The sequence below is a fragment of the Hemitrygon akajei genome, unplaced genomic scaffold, assembly GCF_048418815.1.
Source record: "Hemitrygon akajei unplaced genomic scaffold, sHemAka1.3 Scf000120, whole genome shotgun sequence".
Taxonomy (NCBI): domain Eukaryota; kingdom Metazoa; phylum Chordata; class Chondrichthyes; order Myliobatiformes; family Dasyatidae; genus Hemitrygon; species Hemitrygon akajei.
Window position 1 is genome coordinate 590013 of NW_027332006.1, and position 18019 is coordinate 608031.

An 18019-nucleotide genomic window follows, 5' to 3' on the forward strand; every position below is an offset into this window, starting at 1 on the left:
GGTAGGGTGGGGAGAGGGGTGGGGAGAGGAGGATAGGGTGGGGAGTGGGGTGGGGAGTGAAGGATAGGGTGGGGAGAGGGGTAAGGAGAGGAGGATAGGGTGGGGAGAGGGGTAAGGAGAGGAGGATAGGGTGGGGAGTGGGGTGGAGTGAGCAGGATAGGTTGGGGAAGGTGGAGAGAGGACGATATGGTGGGAAGAGTGGTGGAGAGAGGAGGATGGGTTGGGGAGAGAGGTGAGTAGAGGAGGATAGCGTGGGGTGAGGTGTAGAGAGAAGAGGATAGGGTGCGGAGAGGAGGATAGGGTGGGACGAGTGATGGGGAGAGAAGGATAGGGTGGTGAGAGGGGGTGGAGAGAGGAGGATAGGGAGTAGAGAGGGGTGGAGAGAGGAGGATAGCGTGGGGAGAGGGTTGGTGCCAGGAGGATAGCGTGGGGAGAAGGGTAAGGAGAGGAGAATAGGGTGCGGAGAGTTGTGTAGAGAGGAGGATAGGGGGGGAGAGGGGTGAAGAGAGGAGGATAGGGTGGGGAGAGGAGCGGAGAGAGGAGGATAGGGTGGGGAGAGGAGGATAGGTTGGGGAGTGGGGTGGAGAGAGTAGGATATGGTGGGGAAGGTGGAGAGAGGAGGATAGGGTGGGGAGAGGGGTGGAGGGAGGAGGATGGGGTGGGGAGGGGGGTGAACAGAGGAGGATAGGCTGCGGAGAGGGGTGGAGAGAGGAGGATAGGGTGGCGAGAGGGTTAAGGAGAGGAAGATAGGGTGGGGAGAGGGGTGGGGAGAGGAGGATAGGGTGGGGAGAGGGGTAAGGAGAGGAGGATAGGGTGGGGAGTGGGTGGAGAGAGGAGGATGGGGTGGGGAGAGGGTTAAGGAGAAGAGGATAGGGTGGTGAGAGGGTTGGAGAGTGTGGGGAGAGGGGTGGAGAGAGGAGGATAGGGTGGCGAGAGGGGTAAGGAGAGGAGGATAGGGTGGGGAGAGGAGCGGAGAGAGGAGGATGTAGTGGGGAGAGAGGTGAGTAGAGGGGGATTGGGTGGGGAGAGGGGTAGAGAGCGGGGGTGGAGAGAGGAGGATGTGGTGGGGAGAGTGATGGGGAAAGAAGGAAAGGGTGGGGAGAGGTGGAGATAGGAGGATCGGGTGGCGAGAGGTGTAAGGAGAGGAGGATAGTGTGGGGAGAGCGGTGGGGAGAGGAGAATAGTGTGGGGAGAGGGTTGGAGAGAGGAGGATGGGGTGGGGAGAGGGTTAAGGAGAGGAGGATGGGGTGGTGAGAGGGTTGGAGAGAGGAGGATAGTGTGGGGAGAGGGGTGGAGAGAGGAGGATAGGGTGGTGAGAGGGGTAAGGAGAGGAGGATAGGGTGGGGAGAGGGGTGGGGAGAGGAGGATAGGGTGGGGAGAGGGGTAAGGAGAGGAGGATAGGGTGGGGTCTGGGTGGAGAGAGGAGGATAGCGTGCGGAGAGGGGTGGAGAGAGGAGGATAGGGTGGCGAGAGTGGTAAGGAGAGGAGGATAGGGTGGGGAGAGGGGTGGGGAGAGGAGGATAGGGTGGGGAGTGGGGTGGGGAGTGAAGGATAGGGTGGGGAGAGGGGTAAGGAGAGGAGGATAGGGTGGGGAGAGGGGTAAGGAGAGGAGGATAGGGTGGGGAGAGGGGTAAGGAGAGGAGGATAGGGTGGGGAGAGGGGTAAGGAGAGGAGGATAGGGTGGGGGAGTGGGGTGGAGTGAGCAGGATAGGTTGGGGAAGGTGGAGAGAGGACGATATGGTGGGAAGAGTGGTGGAGAGAGGAGGATGGGTTGGGGAGAGAGGTGAGTAGAGGAGGATAGCGTGGGGTGAGGTGTAGAGAGAAGAGGATAGGGTGGGGAGAGGAGGATAGGGTGGGACGAGTGATGGGGAGAGAAGGATAGGTTGGTGAGAGGGGTGGAGAGAGGAGGATAGGGAGTAGAGAGGGGTGGAGAGAGGAGGATAGCGTGGGGAGAGGGTTGGTGCCAGGAGGATAGCGTGGGGAGAAGGGTAAGGAGTGGAGAATAGGGTGCGGAGAGTTGTGTAGAGAGGAGGATAGGGGGGGGGAGAGGGGTGAAGAGAGGAGGATAGGGTGGGGAGAGGAGCGGAGAGAGGAGGATGTAGTGGGGAGAGAGGTGAGTAGAGGGGGATTGGGTGGGGGAGAGGGGTAGAGAGCGGGGTGGAGAGCGGAGGATGTGGTGGGGAGAGTGATGGGGAAAGAAGGAAAGGGTGGGGAGAGGTGGAGATAGGAGGATCGGGTGGCGAGAGGTGTAAGGAGAGGAGGATAGTGTGGGGAGAGCGGTGGGGAGAGGAGGATAGTGTGGGGAGAGGGTTGGAGAGAGGAGGATGGGGTGGGGAGAGGGTTAAGGAGAGGAGGATGGGGTGGGGAGAGGGTTAAGGAGAAGAGGATAGGGTGGTGAGAGGGTTGGAGAGAGGAGGATAGTGTGGGGAGAGGGGTGGAGAGAGGAGCATAGGGTGGCGAGAGGGGTAAGGAGAGGAGGATAGGGTGGGGAGAGGGGTGGGGAGAGAAGGATAGGGTGGGGAGAGGGGTAAGGAGAGGAGGATAGGGTGGGGAGTGGGTGGAGAGAGGAGGATAGCGTGCGGAGAGGGCTGGAGAGAGGAGGATAGGGTGGCGAGAGTGGTAAGGAGAGGAGGATAGGGTGGGGAGAGGGGTGGGGAGAGGAGGATAGGGTGGGGGAGTGGGGTGGGGAGTGAAGGATAGGGTGGGGAGAGGGGTAAGGAGAGGAGGATAGGGTGGGGAGAGGGGTAAGGAGAGGAGGATAGGGTGGGGAGTGGGGTGGAGTGAGCAGGATAGGTTGGGGAAGGTGGAGAGAGGACGATATGGTGGGAAGAGTGGTGGAGAGAGGAGGATGGGTTGGGGAGAGAGGTGAGTAGAGGAGGATAGCGTGGGGTGAGGTGTAGAGAGAAGAGGATAGGGTGGGGAGAGGAGGATAGTGTGGGACGAGTGATGGGGAGAGAAGGATAGGGTGGTGAGAGGGGTGGAGAGAGGAGGATAGGGAGTAGAGAGGGGTGGAGAGAGGAGGATAGCGTGGGGAGAGGGTTGGTGCCAGGAGGATAGCGTGGGGAGAAGGGTAAGGAGAGGAGAATAGGGTGCGGAGAGTTGTGTAGAGAGGAGGATAGGGGGGGGGAGAGGGGTGAAGAGAGGAGGATAGGGTGGGGAGAGGAGCGGAGAGAGGAGGATAGGGTGGGGAGAGGAGGATAGGTTGGGGAGTGGGGTGGAGAGTGTAGGATATGGTGGGGAAGGTGGAGAGAGGAGGATAGGGTGGGGAGAGGGGTGGAGGGAGGAGGATGGGGTGGGGAGGGGGGTGAACAGAGGAGGATAGGCTGCGGAGAGGGGTGGAGAGAGGAGGATAGGGTGGCGAGAGGGTTAAGGAGAGGAAGATAGGGTGGGGAGAGCAGGATAGGTTAGGGAGAGGATAGGGTGGGGAGAGGGGTGGAGATAGGAGGATAGGGTGGGGAGAGTTGTGGAGAGAGGAGTATAGGGTGGGTGAGGGGTGGAGTGAGGATGATGGGGTGGGAAGAGGGGTTCGGGAGAGAAGGATAGGTTTGGGAGAGGATGATAGTGTAGGGAGAGGGGTGGAGGGAGGAGGATAAGGTGGGGAGAGAATTATAGCGTGAGGAGAGCGGTGGAGCGAGAATGATAGTGTAGGGAGAGGAGTGGAGAGAGCATAGGGTGGGGAGAGGGGTAAGGAGAGGAGGATAGTGTGTGCGAGAGGGGTGAAGAGAGAATAGGGTGGGGAGAGGGGTGAACAGAGGAGGATAGGCTGCGGAGAGGGGTGGAGAGAGGATAGGGTGGCGAGAGGGTTAAGGAGAGGAGGATAGGGTGGGGAGAGTTGTGGAGAGAGGAGGATAGGGTTGGGTGAGGGGTGGAGTGAGGATGATGGGGTGGGAAGCGGGCTTCAGGAGAGAAGGATAGGTTTGGGAGAGGGGTGGAGGGAGGATGATAGATAGATAGATAGATAGATAGATACTTTATTCATCCCCATGGGGAAATTCAACATTTTTTCCAATGTCCCATACACTTGTTGTAGCAAAAACTGCTTACATACATACTTAACTCAGTAATAATATGATATGCATCTAAATCACTAACTCAAAAAGCATTAATAATAGCTTTAAAAAGAAAAGTTCTTAAGTCCTGGCAGTTGAATTGTAAAGCCTAATGGCATTGGGGAGTATTGACCTCTTCATCCTGTCTGAGGAGCATTGCATCGATAATAACCTGTCGCTGAAACTGCTTCTCTGTCTCTGGATGGTGCTATGTAGAGGATGTTCAGGGTTTTCCATAATTGACCGTAGCCTACTCAGCGCCCTTCGCTCAGCTACCGATGTTAAACTCTCCAGTACTTTGCCCACGACAGAGCCCGCCTTCCTTACCAGCTTATTAAGACGTGAGGCGTCCTTCTTCTTAATGCTTCCTCCCCAACACGCCACCACAAAGAAGAGGGCGCTCTCAACAACTGACCTATAGAACATCTTCAGCATCTCACTGCAGACATTGAATGACGCCAACCTTCTAAGGAAGTACAGTCGACTCTGTGCCTTCCTGCACAATGCATCTGTGTTGGCAGTCCAGTCTAGCTTCTCATCTAACTGTACTCCCAGATACTTGTAGGTCTTAACCTGCTCCACACATTCTCCATTAATGATCACTGGCTCCATATGAGGCCTAGATCTCCTAAAGTCCACCACCATCTCCTTGGTCTTGGTGATATTGAGACGCAGATAGTTTGAGTTGCACCATATCACAAAGTCCTGTATCTGTTTCCTATACTCCTCCTCCTGTCCATTTCTGACACACCCCACTATGGCCGTGTCATCAGCGAACTTCTGCACATGGCAGGACTCCGAGTTATATTGGAAGTCTGATGTGTACAGGGTGAACAGGACCGGAGAGAGTACGGTTCCCTGTGGCGCTCCTGTGCTGCTGACGACCGTGTCAGACCTACAGTCTCCCAACCGCACATACTGAGGTCTATCTGTCAAGTAGTCCACTATCCAATCCACCATGTGAGAGTCTACTCCCATCTCCGTTAGTTTGTGCTTTAAGACCTTGGGCTGGATGGTGTTAAAGGCACTAGAGAAGTCAAGGAATGTAATCCTCACAGCACAACTAACCCCATCTAGGTGAGAGAGTGATTTGTGCAGCAAATACATGATAGCATCCTCCACTCCCACCTTCTCCTTATATGCAAACTGAAGCGGATTCCGGGCGTGCCTGGTTTGTGGCCTCAGATTCTGTATTATCAGCCGCTCCAGTTGATAGTGTAGGGAGAGGGGTGGAGGGAGGAGGATAGGGTGGGGAGAGGATGATAGCGTAAGGAGAGCGGTGGAGCGAGAATGATAGTGTAGGGAGAGGAGTGGAGAGAGTATACGGTGGGGAGAGGGGTAAGGAGAGGATAGTGTGGCGAGAGGGGTGAAGAGAGGATAGGGTGGGGAGAGGGGTGAAGAGAGGAGGATAGGCTGTGGAGAGGGGTGGAGCGTGGATAGGGTCGGGAGAGAGGAGGAGAGGGTGGGGAAGGTGGAGAGGGGACGATAGAGTGGGGAGAGTGGAGAGAGGATGATAGGGTGGTGAGAGAGAGGTGGGGGAAGAGATGGAGATGGGGACTGTGGGAGCGAGAGTCTGAGGGTGTGTGTTGTGGGTCTCATCTCCTCTCTTCACCTTCTCTTTCTCCCCTCCTCAATCTGTCCCCTCCCTCTCCCCCACCCTGCAGAAAATGGTGGTGATCCACGCCAACCAGCCCGCACCTGCAGACCTCGCCTCCATCTTCTCCGGCAAGCCGGCGCCCACTCCTGCCTTTGACGGGCCCCAGTGATGACACGTCCACGTACTCCACGGGACAGCCTGAAGGATTCGGGCCGAACAATCTGAGGCTCAGCCCGGAAGAAAAGTCAAAGCAGGACTTTAGAGACTGAGGAGAGGAGGGGAGGGTAACGGTGCTAGCCTCTTCCCGTAGTCACATTCCACCCCCGTGGGAACCCCCCAGTTCCATCTCCCTTGTTACGAGTCGCCCTCTCCCACCCTCGGCTCCCGTCACTCCTGAAACACTCCGCTGTTGTCCCCTGCTCTCCCCTCTATCACCGCCCATCTCACCCTGGCTGGCGGCCATTTTGTGATGGTTACCATTGACAACCGCTCTCCCCGCATCATAGAATGGGGCACACCCTTTTCCTCACCTTCCACTCACTTCCCTCCCTGTTAATTCAATCTCAACTCCTCATCCCTCCTCTCCTTCCCCTCGGTGCCCGCTCTCACATCTCTCCATTAAAGCTTCTGCCGACAGCCATTGTGTGACAGTCAGACCCTCCTTCCCACTCACCATCTTGTCACCCTCCTTCCCATCCCATCACTCGCAAACCCCTTCCCTCCCTCCCCTCGCTCTCCTCTCCCCGCCATCTCGATGCTCTGCATCGTAAGCTGGTTGGCTGCCATTTTGCAATGTCAATATTCGCCTCTCCTCATTGCCCTCTTTCTCTCTCTCTGTTACCTGGTGAGTCACTCTCCTACTCACCCCGTCACTCCTGACACCCTTTCCCCTCTCTGGCCCCTTGCCCTTTCTCCCACTATCCACCACATCCTGGGTGATGGACATTTTCTGATGGGAAATTTCGCTCCCTCACCCAATCCCTTCTCCCCCGTTCGTTGAGTGAGTCGCTCCCCTCTCCCTCATTGAGACAATGAACTCCCCGACCCATCAGCCCTGACCGCGTCCCTGACCCCCGCCCCACTTTTTTGCAGCTCGTCTTATTTGCGAAGGAAATGTCACCACTCATTCATTCACTATTGAAAAATTCACTCCCCCACACACCCCATCCTGTCCAATCAGACCACTCCCTCCCGTCCCATCACTCCCCCTCCCTCCCCATCCCATCACTCCCCCTCTCTCCCCGTCTCATCACTCCTGCTCCCTCCCCGTCCCATCACTCCCGCCCCCTTCCAGTCGTTTCACTCCTCCTCACCCCGTCTTTATCATCTCCATGTCGGCCCCAGTTTGTGACAGGAGCTTCCACCCCTCCCCTTTCCGTCCCCTATTGAGTCAGTGACTTTGCCACGCTCACCGTCTCATCATTCCACTCCTCGTCCCATCACTCCTCTTCCTCCCAAACCCCTCACCCCTCCTCCCCAAAACCCACATGTATATGTGTATGTGTGAATATCTGAGATATATACTTCAGTTTATTCAATGACAAAATAATTAGAATTAAAACACATACACAATATGGAAGACAATATAAAACACAAATTAAAATGCTGTTATTACAATCAATAACACACTCGATCCCGGGATTGTATCCATGGACACCGCATGTTCCTTCGCCATAGATTCTGTGTCTGACAGTGGCCATTGTAAGTCAGTGTCTCACTCCATCCCTGGCGGCCACATTAACCAAGGATTCGTCCATTTTAAATCAGCGCGTCACTTCTCCCAAAGCCGTCACTCCCTCCCCAGCGGCCATTTCAAGTGAAGCGTCGGACATCCCACCTCTCCTGCATATTGATAGTGGCTCCCTGGCGCCCCCAAATTGTATACAATATCCCGGAAATCGTTTTTTTTAGAACGAGAGAGACAGAGAATTGAATACTCTCCCACGGCAGAGTAAAAAAATATAAAACGTACTGCACCCCAGACTACACTGAAGTGTTCCCCTGCCTACTAGGGGTCAGGAATAATGACAGTGTTGCTCGCTGCACTGTTTGCAACATTGAGTTTTCTATTGCCCGTGGAGGGTTAAATCACTGTTGAGGTAAGTTTAACGGGTGTCATTCATTCATTAGCATAGCTAACGCTATTTAAACTAGCTGGCTAGCCGGTAAGGAGCTAGTCTATTGCAGACATCCCACGTCTCCCGGGAGTTCCGGGAGTCTCCCGCAAATTGATGGTGCCTGCTTCGCTGAAATGAGATTTTGCAGCGTGGGATTAATTGAGTGATGGAATGGTGCAGACGGGTCATTTTTCCGGGGTGTCACGTAGGGAGTCTCGAACACGCACATCCGGCGGACAACAGGCGGAAACACGTCACTGCGGGACCGCTCTGAGCGACACACAGCCCGGGGCCTGAGCCGGTTCCGTTAAAACCGTTGGGAATCAGCCCCGGCGCGCGGCCATTAAAGGTAAGGGCGGGAATTAAAGGGGAGGGCGGGGAATCGGCCAAAATGTCCCCATCCCGCGGGTGGGTCTGTTCACCATTCAGATGTTCACAGATCCACGATCACTCTAAGTCTGGGTCTGACTCCATGCAGAGATCTCCGTTCCTTCCTCCCGGTCTCACTGAACTCATTCCTCTCCAGCCTGAAACAGATGGGAGAATAAAGATGAAATAAACAGATTACACAACAGTGTCAGTAACAGGGGACCGGGGTTAATGTTTCAACAACACTCACAGACAAATATCACCAGAAAACCCGCGAGTCTGCTGATATTTTATCACATTGAACATTAACACAAACACTCACCGGATCCACTCCAGACTTGGGAGGGTCAGTATGAGGCGGCGGAGAGCGGGGACAGATCGGTCTGTCAGTGAGTTGTATCTCACGTCCAGCTCCGTCAGTGATGGGTTTGTACAGAGAGCGGAGACGAGATCCTCGACACCAGAATCTGTGAGACCGACATCCCTCAGCCTGGAGATGAGAGAGAGTGAGGGTGAAGGACAGAGAGAGACAGGAGATGGTACAAATCCCCAGTGTTTATCAGTAACACAATCACTGATCACATTAATTTTCAGTGTCAGACACCCAGTGACTGTAAACACAATCTCCCATAGTCTGGTACTTACTCCAGTTTCTGTATTTTACACACCGGGTTCCTCAGAGCCGCAGACACCAGTCTCACTCCTGAATCTTCCAGATTATTATAACTCAGGACCAGTTCCGTCAGTGATGGGTTTGTACTGAGAGCGGAGACGAGATCCTCGACACCAGAATCTGTGAGACCGACACCGATCAGCCTGGAGATGAGAGGGAGTGAGGGTGAAGGACACAGAGAGACAGGAGACGGTACAAATCCCCAAATCCCCAGTGTTTATCAGTAACACAATTACTGATTTTTTTCTTCAGCACGACTGCGCAAGTCGGCCAGTGAGAACAGCGAGAAGAGTTTAAATGGATGACAGATTTACAGAGCGAGCATTAGAGGAGCGGGAGACAGAGTAGGAAGGCTTTGGCTCAACGGGGCTTCGGCGATAAAGGGTCGAGGCGAGGTGGGTTATCTGTTTACAATACAGACAGAGAGTATGTGTGTGAGGCTGGTTTTCTGTGCTCGGTGTTAGATGTGGGAGATCCTGGAGACTCCCAGCCTCCTGGACGGCAACATCTGCACTTGGTGTATCGAGCTGAAGCTCCTTCGGGACTGAGTTAGGGAACTGGAGATGCAGTTCGATGACCCTCGTCTGGTCAGGGAGAGCGAGGAGGTGATAGAGAGGAGTTACAGGCAGGTGGTCACACCGGGGCCATGGGAGACTGAAGAAGTGGGTCACAGTTGGAGAGGGAAGGGCAAGAAGCAGGTACTAGAGAGTACCCCTGTGGCTGTACCCCTTGACAATAAGTACTCCTGTTTGACTGCTGGAGGGGAAGCAACAACAGCTACGCGTCTGACATAGAGTCTGGCCCTGTGGTTCAGAAGGGTGGGGAAAGGAAGAGGATGGCAGCAGAGATAGGGGACTCTATAGTTAGGGGGTCAGACAGACGATTCTGTGGATGGAGGAAAGAAACTCGGATGGTAGTTTGCCTCCCAGGTTCCAGGGTCCAGGATGTTTCTGATTTCGTCCAAGATATCGTGCTGTGGGATGGAGAACAGCCAGAGGTCGTGGTACATATTGGTACCAGTGACATAGGTAGGAAAAGGGAAGAGGTCCTGAAAGTAGACTACAGGGAGTTAGGAAGGAAGTTGAGAAGCAGGACCTCAGAGGTAGTGATCTCAGAATTACTGGGGGGAGGGAACCAAATTGATGTGACGGAGGAGAGGAAGGTTGGCTCACAAATAGAGAGAATTTGGAGACAGTGTGAAAGGGAGGATACGCAGGTGATAGAGAAGGGAGGCACTCAGTCTGATGGTTTGAGATAGATAGATAGATAGATAGATAGATAGATAGATAGATAGATAGATAGATAGATAGATACTTTATTCATCCCCATGGGGAAATTCAACATTTTTTCCAATGTCCCATACACTTGTTGTAGCAAAAACTCATTACATACAATACTTAACTCAGTAATAATATGATATGCATCTAAATCACTAACTCAAAAAGCATTAATAATAGCTTTAAAAAAAGTTCTTAAGTCCTGGCAGTTGAATTGTAAAGCCTAATGGCATTGGGGAGTATTGACCTCTTCATCCTGTCTGAGGAGCATTGCATCGATAGTAACCTGTCGCTGAAACTGCTTCTCTGTCTCTGGATGGTGCTATGTAGAGGATGTTCAGGGTTTTCCATAATTGACCGTAGCCTACTCAGCTACCGATGTTAAACTCTCCAGTACTTTGCCCACGACAGAGCCCGCCTTCCTTACCAGCTTATTAAGACGTGAGGCGTCCTTCTTCTTAATGCTTCCTCCCCAACACGCCACCACAAAGAAGAGGGCGCTCTCAACAACTGACCTATAGAACATCTTCAGCATCTCACTGCAGACATTGAATGACGCCAACCTTCTAAGGAAGTACAGTCGACTCTGTGCCTTCCTGCACAAGGCATCTGTGTTGGCAGTCCAGTCTAGCTTCTCATCTAACTGTACTCCCAGATACTTGTAGGTCTTAACCTGCTCCACACATTCTCCATTAATGATCACTGGCTCCATATGAGGCCTAGATCTCCTAATGTCCACCACCATCTCCTTGGTCTTGGTGATATTGAGACGCAGGTAGTTTGAGTTGCACCATATCACAAAGTCCTGTATCAGTTTCCTATACTCCTCCTCCTGTCCATTCCTGACACACCCCACTATGGCCGTGTCATCAGCGAACTTCTGCACATGGCAGGACTCCGAGTTATATTGGAAGTCTGATGTGTACAGGGTGAACAGGACCGGAGAGAGTACGGTTCCCTGTGGCGCTCCTGTGCTGCTGACCACCGTGTCAGACCTACAGTCTCCCAACCGCACATACTGAGGTCTATCTGTCAAGTAGTCCACTATCCAATCCACCATGTGAGAGTCTACTCCCATCTCCGTTAGTTTGTGCTTTAAGATCTTGGGCTGGATGGTGTTAAAGGCACTAGAGAAGTCAAGGAATGTAATCCTCACAGCACAACTGACCCCATCTAGGTGAGAGAGTGATTTGTGCAGCAAATACGTGATAGCATCCTCCACTCCCACCTTCTCCTTATACGCAAACTGAAGCGGATCCCGGGCGTGCCTGGTTTGTGGCCTCAGATTCTGTATTATCAGCCGCTCCATGGTCTTCATCACGTGCGACGTCAAGGCAACAGGTCTGAAGTCATTCAACTCCTTTGGTTGTGGTTTCTTCGGTACCGGGACAATACAGGATGTTTTCCACTGTCTGGGTACTCTTCTCTGATCTAGACTCATGTTGAAGATGCGCTGTAGTGGTTCTCCCAGTTCAGTCGCACAGGCCCTCAGTAATCGTGGGGAAACTCCATCCGGTCCAGCCGCCTTGCTTTAATGCAAGGAGTATGATGAATAAAATGGATGAGCTTAGAGCGTGGATCAGCTCTCGGAGCTATGATGTTATGGCCATTACAGAGTCTTGGATGGTGCAGGAGCAGGAATGGCTACTTCAAGTGTCAGGATTTAATTGCTTCAGAAAGGACAGAGAGGGAGTCAAAAGAGGTGGGGACGTGGCACTGTTGATCAGAAATAGTGTCACTGCTGCAGAAAAGGAGGACGTCATGGAGGGGTTGTCTACGGCGTCTCTGTGGGTGAAAGTTAGGAACAGGAAGGGGGGTCAATAACTCTACTGGGTGTTTTGTATAGACCACTCAACAGTAACAGGGACATCGAGGAGCAGATAGGGAGACAGATTCTGGAAAGGAGTAACAATAACAGGGTTGTTGAGGTGTGAGATTTTAACTTCCCAAGTATTGATTGACAGCTCTCTAGATTGAGGGGTTTAGATGGAGTGGAGTCTGTTAGGTGTGTTCAGGAAGGTTTTCTGACACAATATGTAGATAAGCCTACAAGAGGAGAGGTTGTACTTGATCTGCTATTGGGAAATGAACCTGGCCTGGTGTCAGGTCTCTCAGTGGGAGAGCATTTTGGAGATAGTGATCACAATTCTATCTCTTTTACAATAGCCTTAGAGAGGGATAGGAACAGGCAAGCTAGGGAAACCTTTAATTGGAGTAAGGGAAACTATGAGGCTATCAGGCTGGAACTTGTAAACATAAATTGGAAACTGATGTTCTCAGGGAAACATACCGAAAAAATGTAGAAAATGTTCAGGGGATATTTGCATGGGGTTCTGAGTAGGTACGTTCCAATGAGACATGGAAAGGATGGTAGGGTACAAGATCCGTGGTGCACAAAGACTGTTGTAAATCTAGTCAAGAAGAAAAGAAGAGCTTATGAAAGGTTCAAAAAACGAGGTAATGATATGAATCTGGAAGATTATAAGGCTAGCAGGAAGGAGCTTAAGAATGAAATCAGGAGAGCTAGAAGTGGCCATGAGAAGGCCTTGGCGGACAGGATTAAGGGAAACCCCAAAGCATTCTGCAAGTATGTGAAGAGCAAGAGGATGAAATGTGAAATAGGATCAAACTGGTGTGACAATGGAAAATTGTGTATGGAACCGGAGGAAATAGCAGAGGTATTTAATAAACCATTTGCTTCAGTATTCATGACGGGAAAGGATCTTGGCGATTGTAGGGATGAATTGCAGTGGACTGAAAAGCTTGAGAATGTAAATATTAAGGAAGAGGATGTGGTGGAGCTTTTGGAAAGCATCAAGTTGAATAAGTTACCGGGACTGGAAGGTAGAGCAGCAGATGTAGTGTATATGGATTTCAGCAAGGCATTTGATAAGGTACCCCATGCAAGGCTTATTGAGAAAGTAAGGAGGCATGGGATCCAAGGGGACATTGCTTTGTGGATCCAGAACTGGCTTGCTCACAGAAGACAAAGAGTGGTTGTAGATGGGTCATATTCTGCATGGATGTTGGTGACCAGTGGTGTGCCTCAGGGAGCTGTTCTGGGACCCCTAGTCTTTGTGATTTTTATAAATGACCTGGATGAGGAAGTGGAGGGTAGTGTTAGTAAGTTTGCTGATGACACAAAGGTTAGGGGTGTTGTGGATAGTGTGGAGGGTTGTCAGATGTCACAGCGGGACACCGAAAGGATGCAAAACTGGGCTGAGAAGTTGCAAATGGAGTTCAACCCAGGTAAGTGTGAAGTGGTTCATTTTGGTAGGTCAAATATGCTGGTAGAATATAGTGTTAATGGTAAGACTCTTAGCAGTGTGGAGGATCAGAGGGATCTTGGGGTCCGAGTACATAGGACACTCAAAGCTGCTATGCAGGTTGACTCTGTAGTTAAAAAGGCGTACGGTGTAGTGGGCTTCATCAGTCATGGGATTGAGTTTAAGAGTCGAGAGGTAATGTTTAAGAGTTGAGAGGTTATGAGGGGGATAGATCGAGTTGACGTGGATAAGCTTTATACATTGAGAGTAAGGGAGCTTCAAACAAGAGGACATGAGTTGAGAGTTAGTGGGCAAAAGTTTAAGGGAAACAAGAGGAGAAATTACTTTACTCAGAGAGTGGTAGCTGTGTGGAACGAGCTTCCAGTAGAAGTGGTAGAGACAGGTTCGGTATTGTCATTTAAAGTAAAATTGCATCGGAATATGGACAGGAAAGGAATGGAGGGTTATGGGCTGAGTGCAGGTCGGTGGGACTAGGTGAGAGTAAGCGTTCGGCATGGACAAGGGCCAAGATGGCCTATTTCCTTGCTGTTATGGTTATATGTTGCAGCTATATAGGACCCTGATCAGACCCCACTTGGAGTATTGTGCTCAATTCTGGTCGCCTCACTATAGAAAGGACATGGAAACCATAGAAACGGTGCAAAGGAGATTTCCAAGGATGTTGCCTGGATTGGGGAGCATGCCTTATGAGAATAGGTTGAGTGAACACGGCCTTTTCTCTTGGAGTGACGGAGGATGAGAGGTGATTTGATAGAGGTGTACACGATAATGAGATCATTGATCATGTAGACAGTCAGAGGCTTTCCCCCAGGGCTGAAATGGCTAACATGAGAGGGCATAGTTTTAAGATGCTTGGAAGTAGGTACAGAGGAGATGTCAGGGGTAAGTTTTTTTACACAGAGAGTGGTGAGTGCGTGGAATGGGCTGCTGGCGGCGGTGGTGGAGACGGAAACGATCGGATCTTTTAACTCCAGGAAGGCTACATGGAGCTTAGAAACATGGAGGGCTATGGGTAAAACCGAGGTAATTCTAAAGTAGAAACATGTTCGGCACAGCGTTGTGGGCCGAAGGGCCTGTATTGTCCTGTATGTTTTCTATGTTTCTTTGTTTCTACTGATCACATTAATGTTCAGTGTCAGACACCCAGTGACTGTAAACACAATCTCCCACAGTCTGGTACTTACCCCAGTTTCTGTATTTTACACTCCGGGTTCCTCAGAGCCGCAGACACCAGTTTCACTCCTGAATCTCCCAGTTCATTCCACCCAAGCCTAAACACAAACAGACAGATTGATGAACAAAGTGATTCAAACCGTGGGTCTGGGGGAATTTCTCTCACTTAGATATTTCAGGAAACATTAAACCCTTCTGTAAATCACTGATCGGAGTTCCCATCACTGTCAATGTCCCTCACTGACCAGCTCCAGCGTATTCACCAAATGTCAGTAATTTAGTCTGTCGGTGTGACCCTGTAAACTCTACATATTCTCTCTCATTTCCAGACGTCTAAACAAAATGTTCTTGACCGAAATGCAGAAATGTCAATGGGACACAGTGAAATAGACCCAACCGAGCTAAAGGGATGGGAAAGAGAGATCCCACAAGAAGAGTGTGTGATGGGAAATGAGGCCCCACACGAGAAAGAGAGATGGTTAATAGAGATCCCACAGGAGGAAGGGGATGGGGATGAGAGATCCCACAGGAGGATGGGAGATGGGGAAGAGAGATCCCACAGGAGGAAGGGGAATGGGGAAGAGTTCCCACAGGAGAAAGGGGGATGGGGAAGAGTTCCCACAGGTGACAGGGGGATGGGGAAGTGTTCCCACAGGAGGAAGGGGGATGGGGAAGAGAGATCCCACAGGAAGTGGGGGGATGGAAACAGTCCCCACGGGCAGAAGGTGGATGGGGAAAAGAGATCCCAGAGGAGGAAGGCGGATGGGGAAGAGTGATCCCACTGGAGGAAATGGGATGGGGAAGAGAGGTCCCACAGGAGGAAGGGAGATGGGGAGGAGAGATCCCACTGGAGGAAGGGAGATGAGAAAGACAGATGCCACAGGAAGAGGGGAATGAGAACAGAGGCCCAACAGCAGGAAGGGGGATGGTGAACAGAGAGCCCACAGATTGAAGGGGGATGGTGAAGAGATCCCATATTAGGAACGGGATGGGGAAGAGAGTTCCAACAGCAGGAAGTTGTTGGGGAAGAGAGATCCCACAGGAGGAAAGGAGATGAGAAAGACAGATGCCATAGGAAGAGGGGAATTCGAACAGAGGCCCAACAGCAGGAAGGGGGATTGTGGAGAGAGCGCCCACAGGAGGAGGTCGGATGGATGAGCGATCTAAAACCAGGAAGGGGTATGTGGAAGGGAGATCCCACAAGAAGAGTGGGGGGATGGGAACAGAGGCACCATAGGCGAAAGTGGATGGCGAAAGAGATCCCAGAGGAAGAAGGCAGATGGGGAAGAGTGATCCCACTGGAGGGAGTGGGATGGGGAAGAGAGATCCCACAGGAGGAAGGGGGTTGGGAAGTGAGATTGCACAGGAGGAAGGTTGATGGGGAAGAGAGATCCCACAGGAGGGAGTGGGATGGGGAAGTGAGATCGCACAGGAGGAAGGTTGATGGGGAAGAGAGATCCCACAGGAGGAATTGGGATGGGGAAGAGAGATCCCACAGGAGGAATTGGGATGGGGAAGAGAGATCCCACAGGAGGAATTGGGATGGGGAAGAGAGATCCCACAGGAGGAAGTGGGATGGGGAAGTGAGATCGCACAGGAGGAAGGTTGATGGGGAAGAGAGATCCCACAGGAGGAATTGGGATGGGGAAGAGAGATCCCACAGGAGGAATTGGGATGGGGAAGAGAGATCCCACAGGAGGAAGTGGGATGGGGAAGAGAGATCCCACAGGAGGAAGTGGGATGGGGAAGAGAGATCCCACAGGAGGAAGTGGGATGAGGAAGAGAGATCCCACAGATTGAAGGGGGATGGTGAAGAGATCCCATCTTAGGAACGGGATGGGGAAGAGAGATCCCACAGGAGGAAATGGGATGGGGAAGAGAGATCCCACAATGGGAAGCGGGATGGGGAAGAGAGATCCCACAGGAGAAAGCGGGATGGGAGAGAGAGATACCACAGGAGGAGAGTGGGAACAGAGGCCCAAATGAAGGAAGGGGTATGGTGAAGAGAGATCAGACAGGAGGATGAGGGATGAGTAGGAGAAATTCCATGAGAGGAAGGGGGATATGGAAGGTAGAGCCCACAGGAGGATTTTGGATGGAGTAGAGATCCCAAATAGGAATGTGGATGGGGATGAGATATCCCACCGGAGGTAGGGGGATGGGGAAGGGTGATCCCAGAGGAGGAAGTGGAATGGGGAAGAGAGATCTCATAGTAAGAAAGGGGATGGGAAAGAGGGATCACTCAGGAGGAAGGGAGATGAGAAAGATAGATGCCGCAGGAAGAGGGGAATTGGAACAGAGGCCCAAATTCAGGAAGGGGGATGGTGAAGGGAGAGCCCATAGGAGCATGGGGGATGGGGAAAAGAGATTCCACAGTGGGAATGGGGATGGGGACGTGAGATCCCACAGGAGGAAGTGGGATTGTGAAGAGAGATCACATAGGAGGAAGGAGCATGCGGAAGAGAGATCCCGTAGGAGGATGGCAGATGAGTAGGAGAGATACCTCAGGAGGATTGGGGATGGGAAAGAGAGATCCCACAGGAAGTGGGGACATGGAACAGAAGAACCACAGGAGGAAGAGGTGGGGAAGAGCGATCCCACCAGAGGAAGTGTGATGGGGAAGAGAGATCCCACAGGAGGAAGGGGATGGGGAAGAGAGATCCCACCTGTGGAAGGGGGTTGGGAAAGAGAGCCCAGAGGAGGAAGTGGAATGTGGAAGAGAGGTCCAACAGAAGGAAGAGGATAGGAAAGAGAGATCCCATAGCAAGAAAGCTGGTGGGGAAGACAAATCCCGCAGAAGGAAGGGCATGGGGAAGAGAGATCCCACAGGAAGAAGGGGATGGGGAAGTGAGATCCCACAGTTGGAAGTGCGATCAGGTAAAGAGATGCCAGAGCAGGCAAGTGGATGAGAAGAGATATCCAATAGCAGGAAGGTAATGGGCAAGTGAGATCCCACAAGGAGGATGTGGAAGAGAGATCACACAGGATGAAGTGGGATTGAAGGAGAGATCACATAGGGGGAAGGAGCATGCGGAAGAGAGATGTAGGATGAGTAGAAGAGATATCTCATGAGTAATGGGGATGGGAAAGAGAGATCCCACAGGAAGAGGGGCATGGGAAAAGAAGTTCCACAGGAGGAAGGGGGATGGGAAGAGAGATCCCTCGGGAGGAAGGGGTTTGGGGAAGAGAGATCTCACAGGAGGAAGGGGGAATGGGGAAAAGGGATCCGACAGAAGGAAGGGTGATAGGGTAGAGAGATCCAACAGGAGGAATGGGGATGAGTAGGAGAGATCCCACGGGAATTGGGGGATTGGAACAGAGGCCCCACAGGAGGAAGGGTGATGGGGAAGAGAGATGGCACAGGAGGGATGGGGATGGGAAGAGAGATCCCTCGGGAGGAAGGGGTTTGGGGAAGAGAGATCCCACAAGAGGATGGGTAATGGGGAAGAGAGATGCTACAGGAGGATGGGAAATGGG

General features: G+C 52.2%; 1 protein-coding gene across 1 annotated transcript in view; it reads right to left on the reverse strand.

Annotated features, from left to right (window-relative positions):
- Nucleotides 1-7158: 7158 nt before the first annotated feature.
- The window catches only part of LOC140723606 (NACHT, LRR and PYD domains-containing protein 3-like), a 31051-nt gene continuing 20190 nt past the window's right edge, over nt 7159-18019 (reverse strand). Inside the window, exons 6-9 of the mRNA XM_073038172.1 lie at nt 14554-14640; nt 8778-8948; nt 8455-8622; nt 7159-8290 (exon numbers count right to left, since the gene is read on the reverse strand). Coding sequence (XP_072894273.1) covers nt 8197-8290; nt 8455-8622; nt 8778-8948; nt 14554-14640 — 520 coding nt within the window. The 3' untranslated portion in view covers nt 7159-8196. The remainder of the gene's footprint in view (nt 8291-8454; nt 8623-8777; nt 8949-14553; nt 14641-18019) is intronic.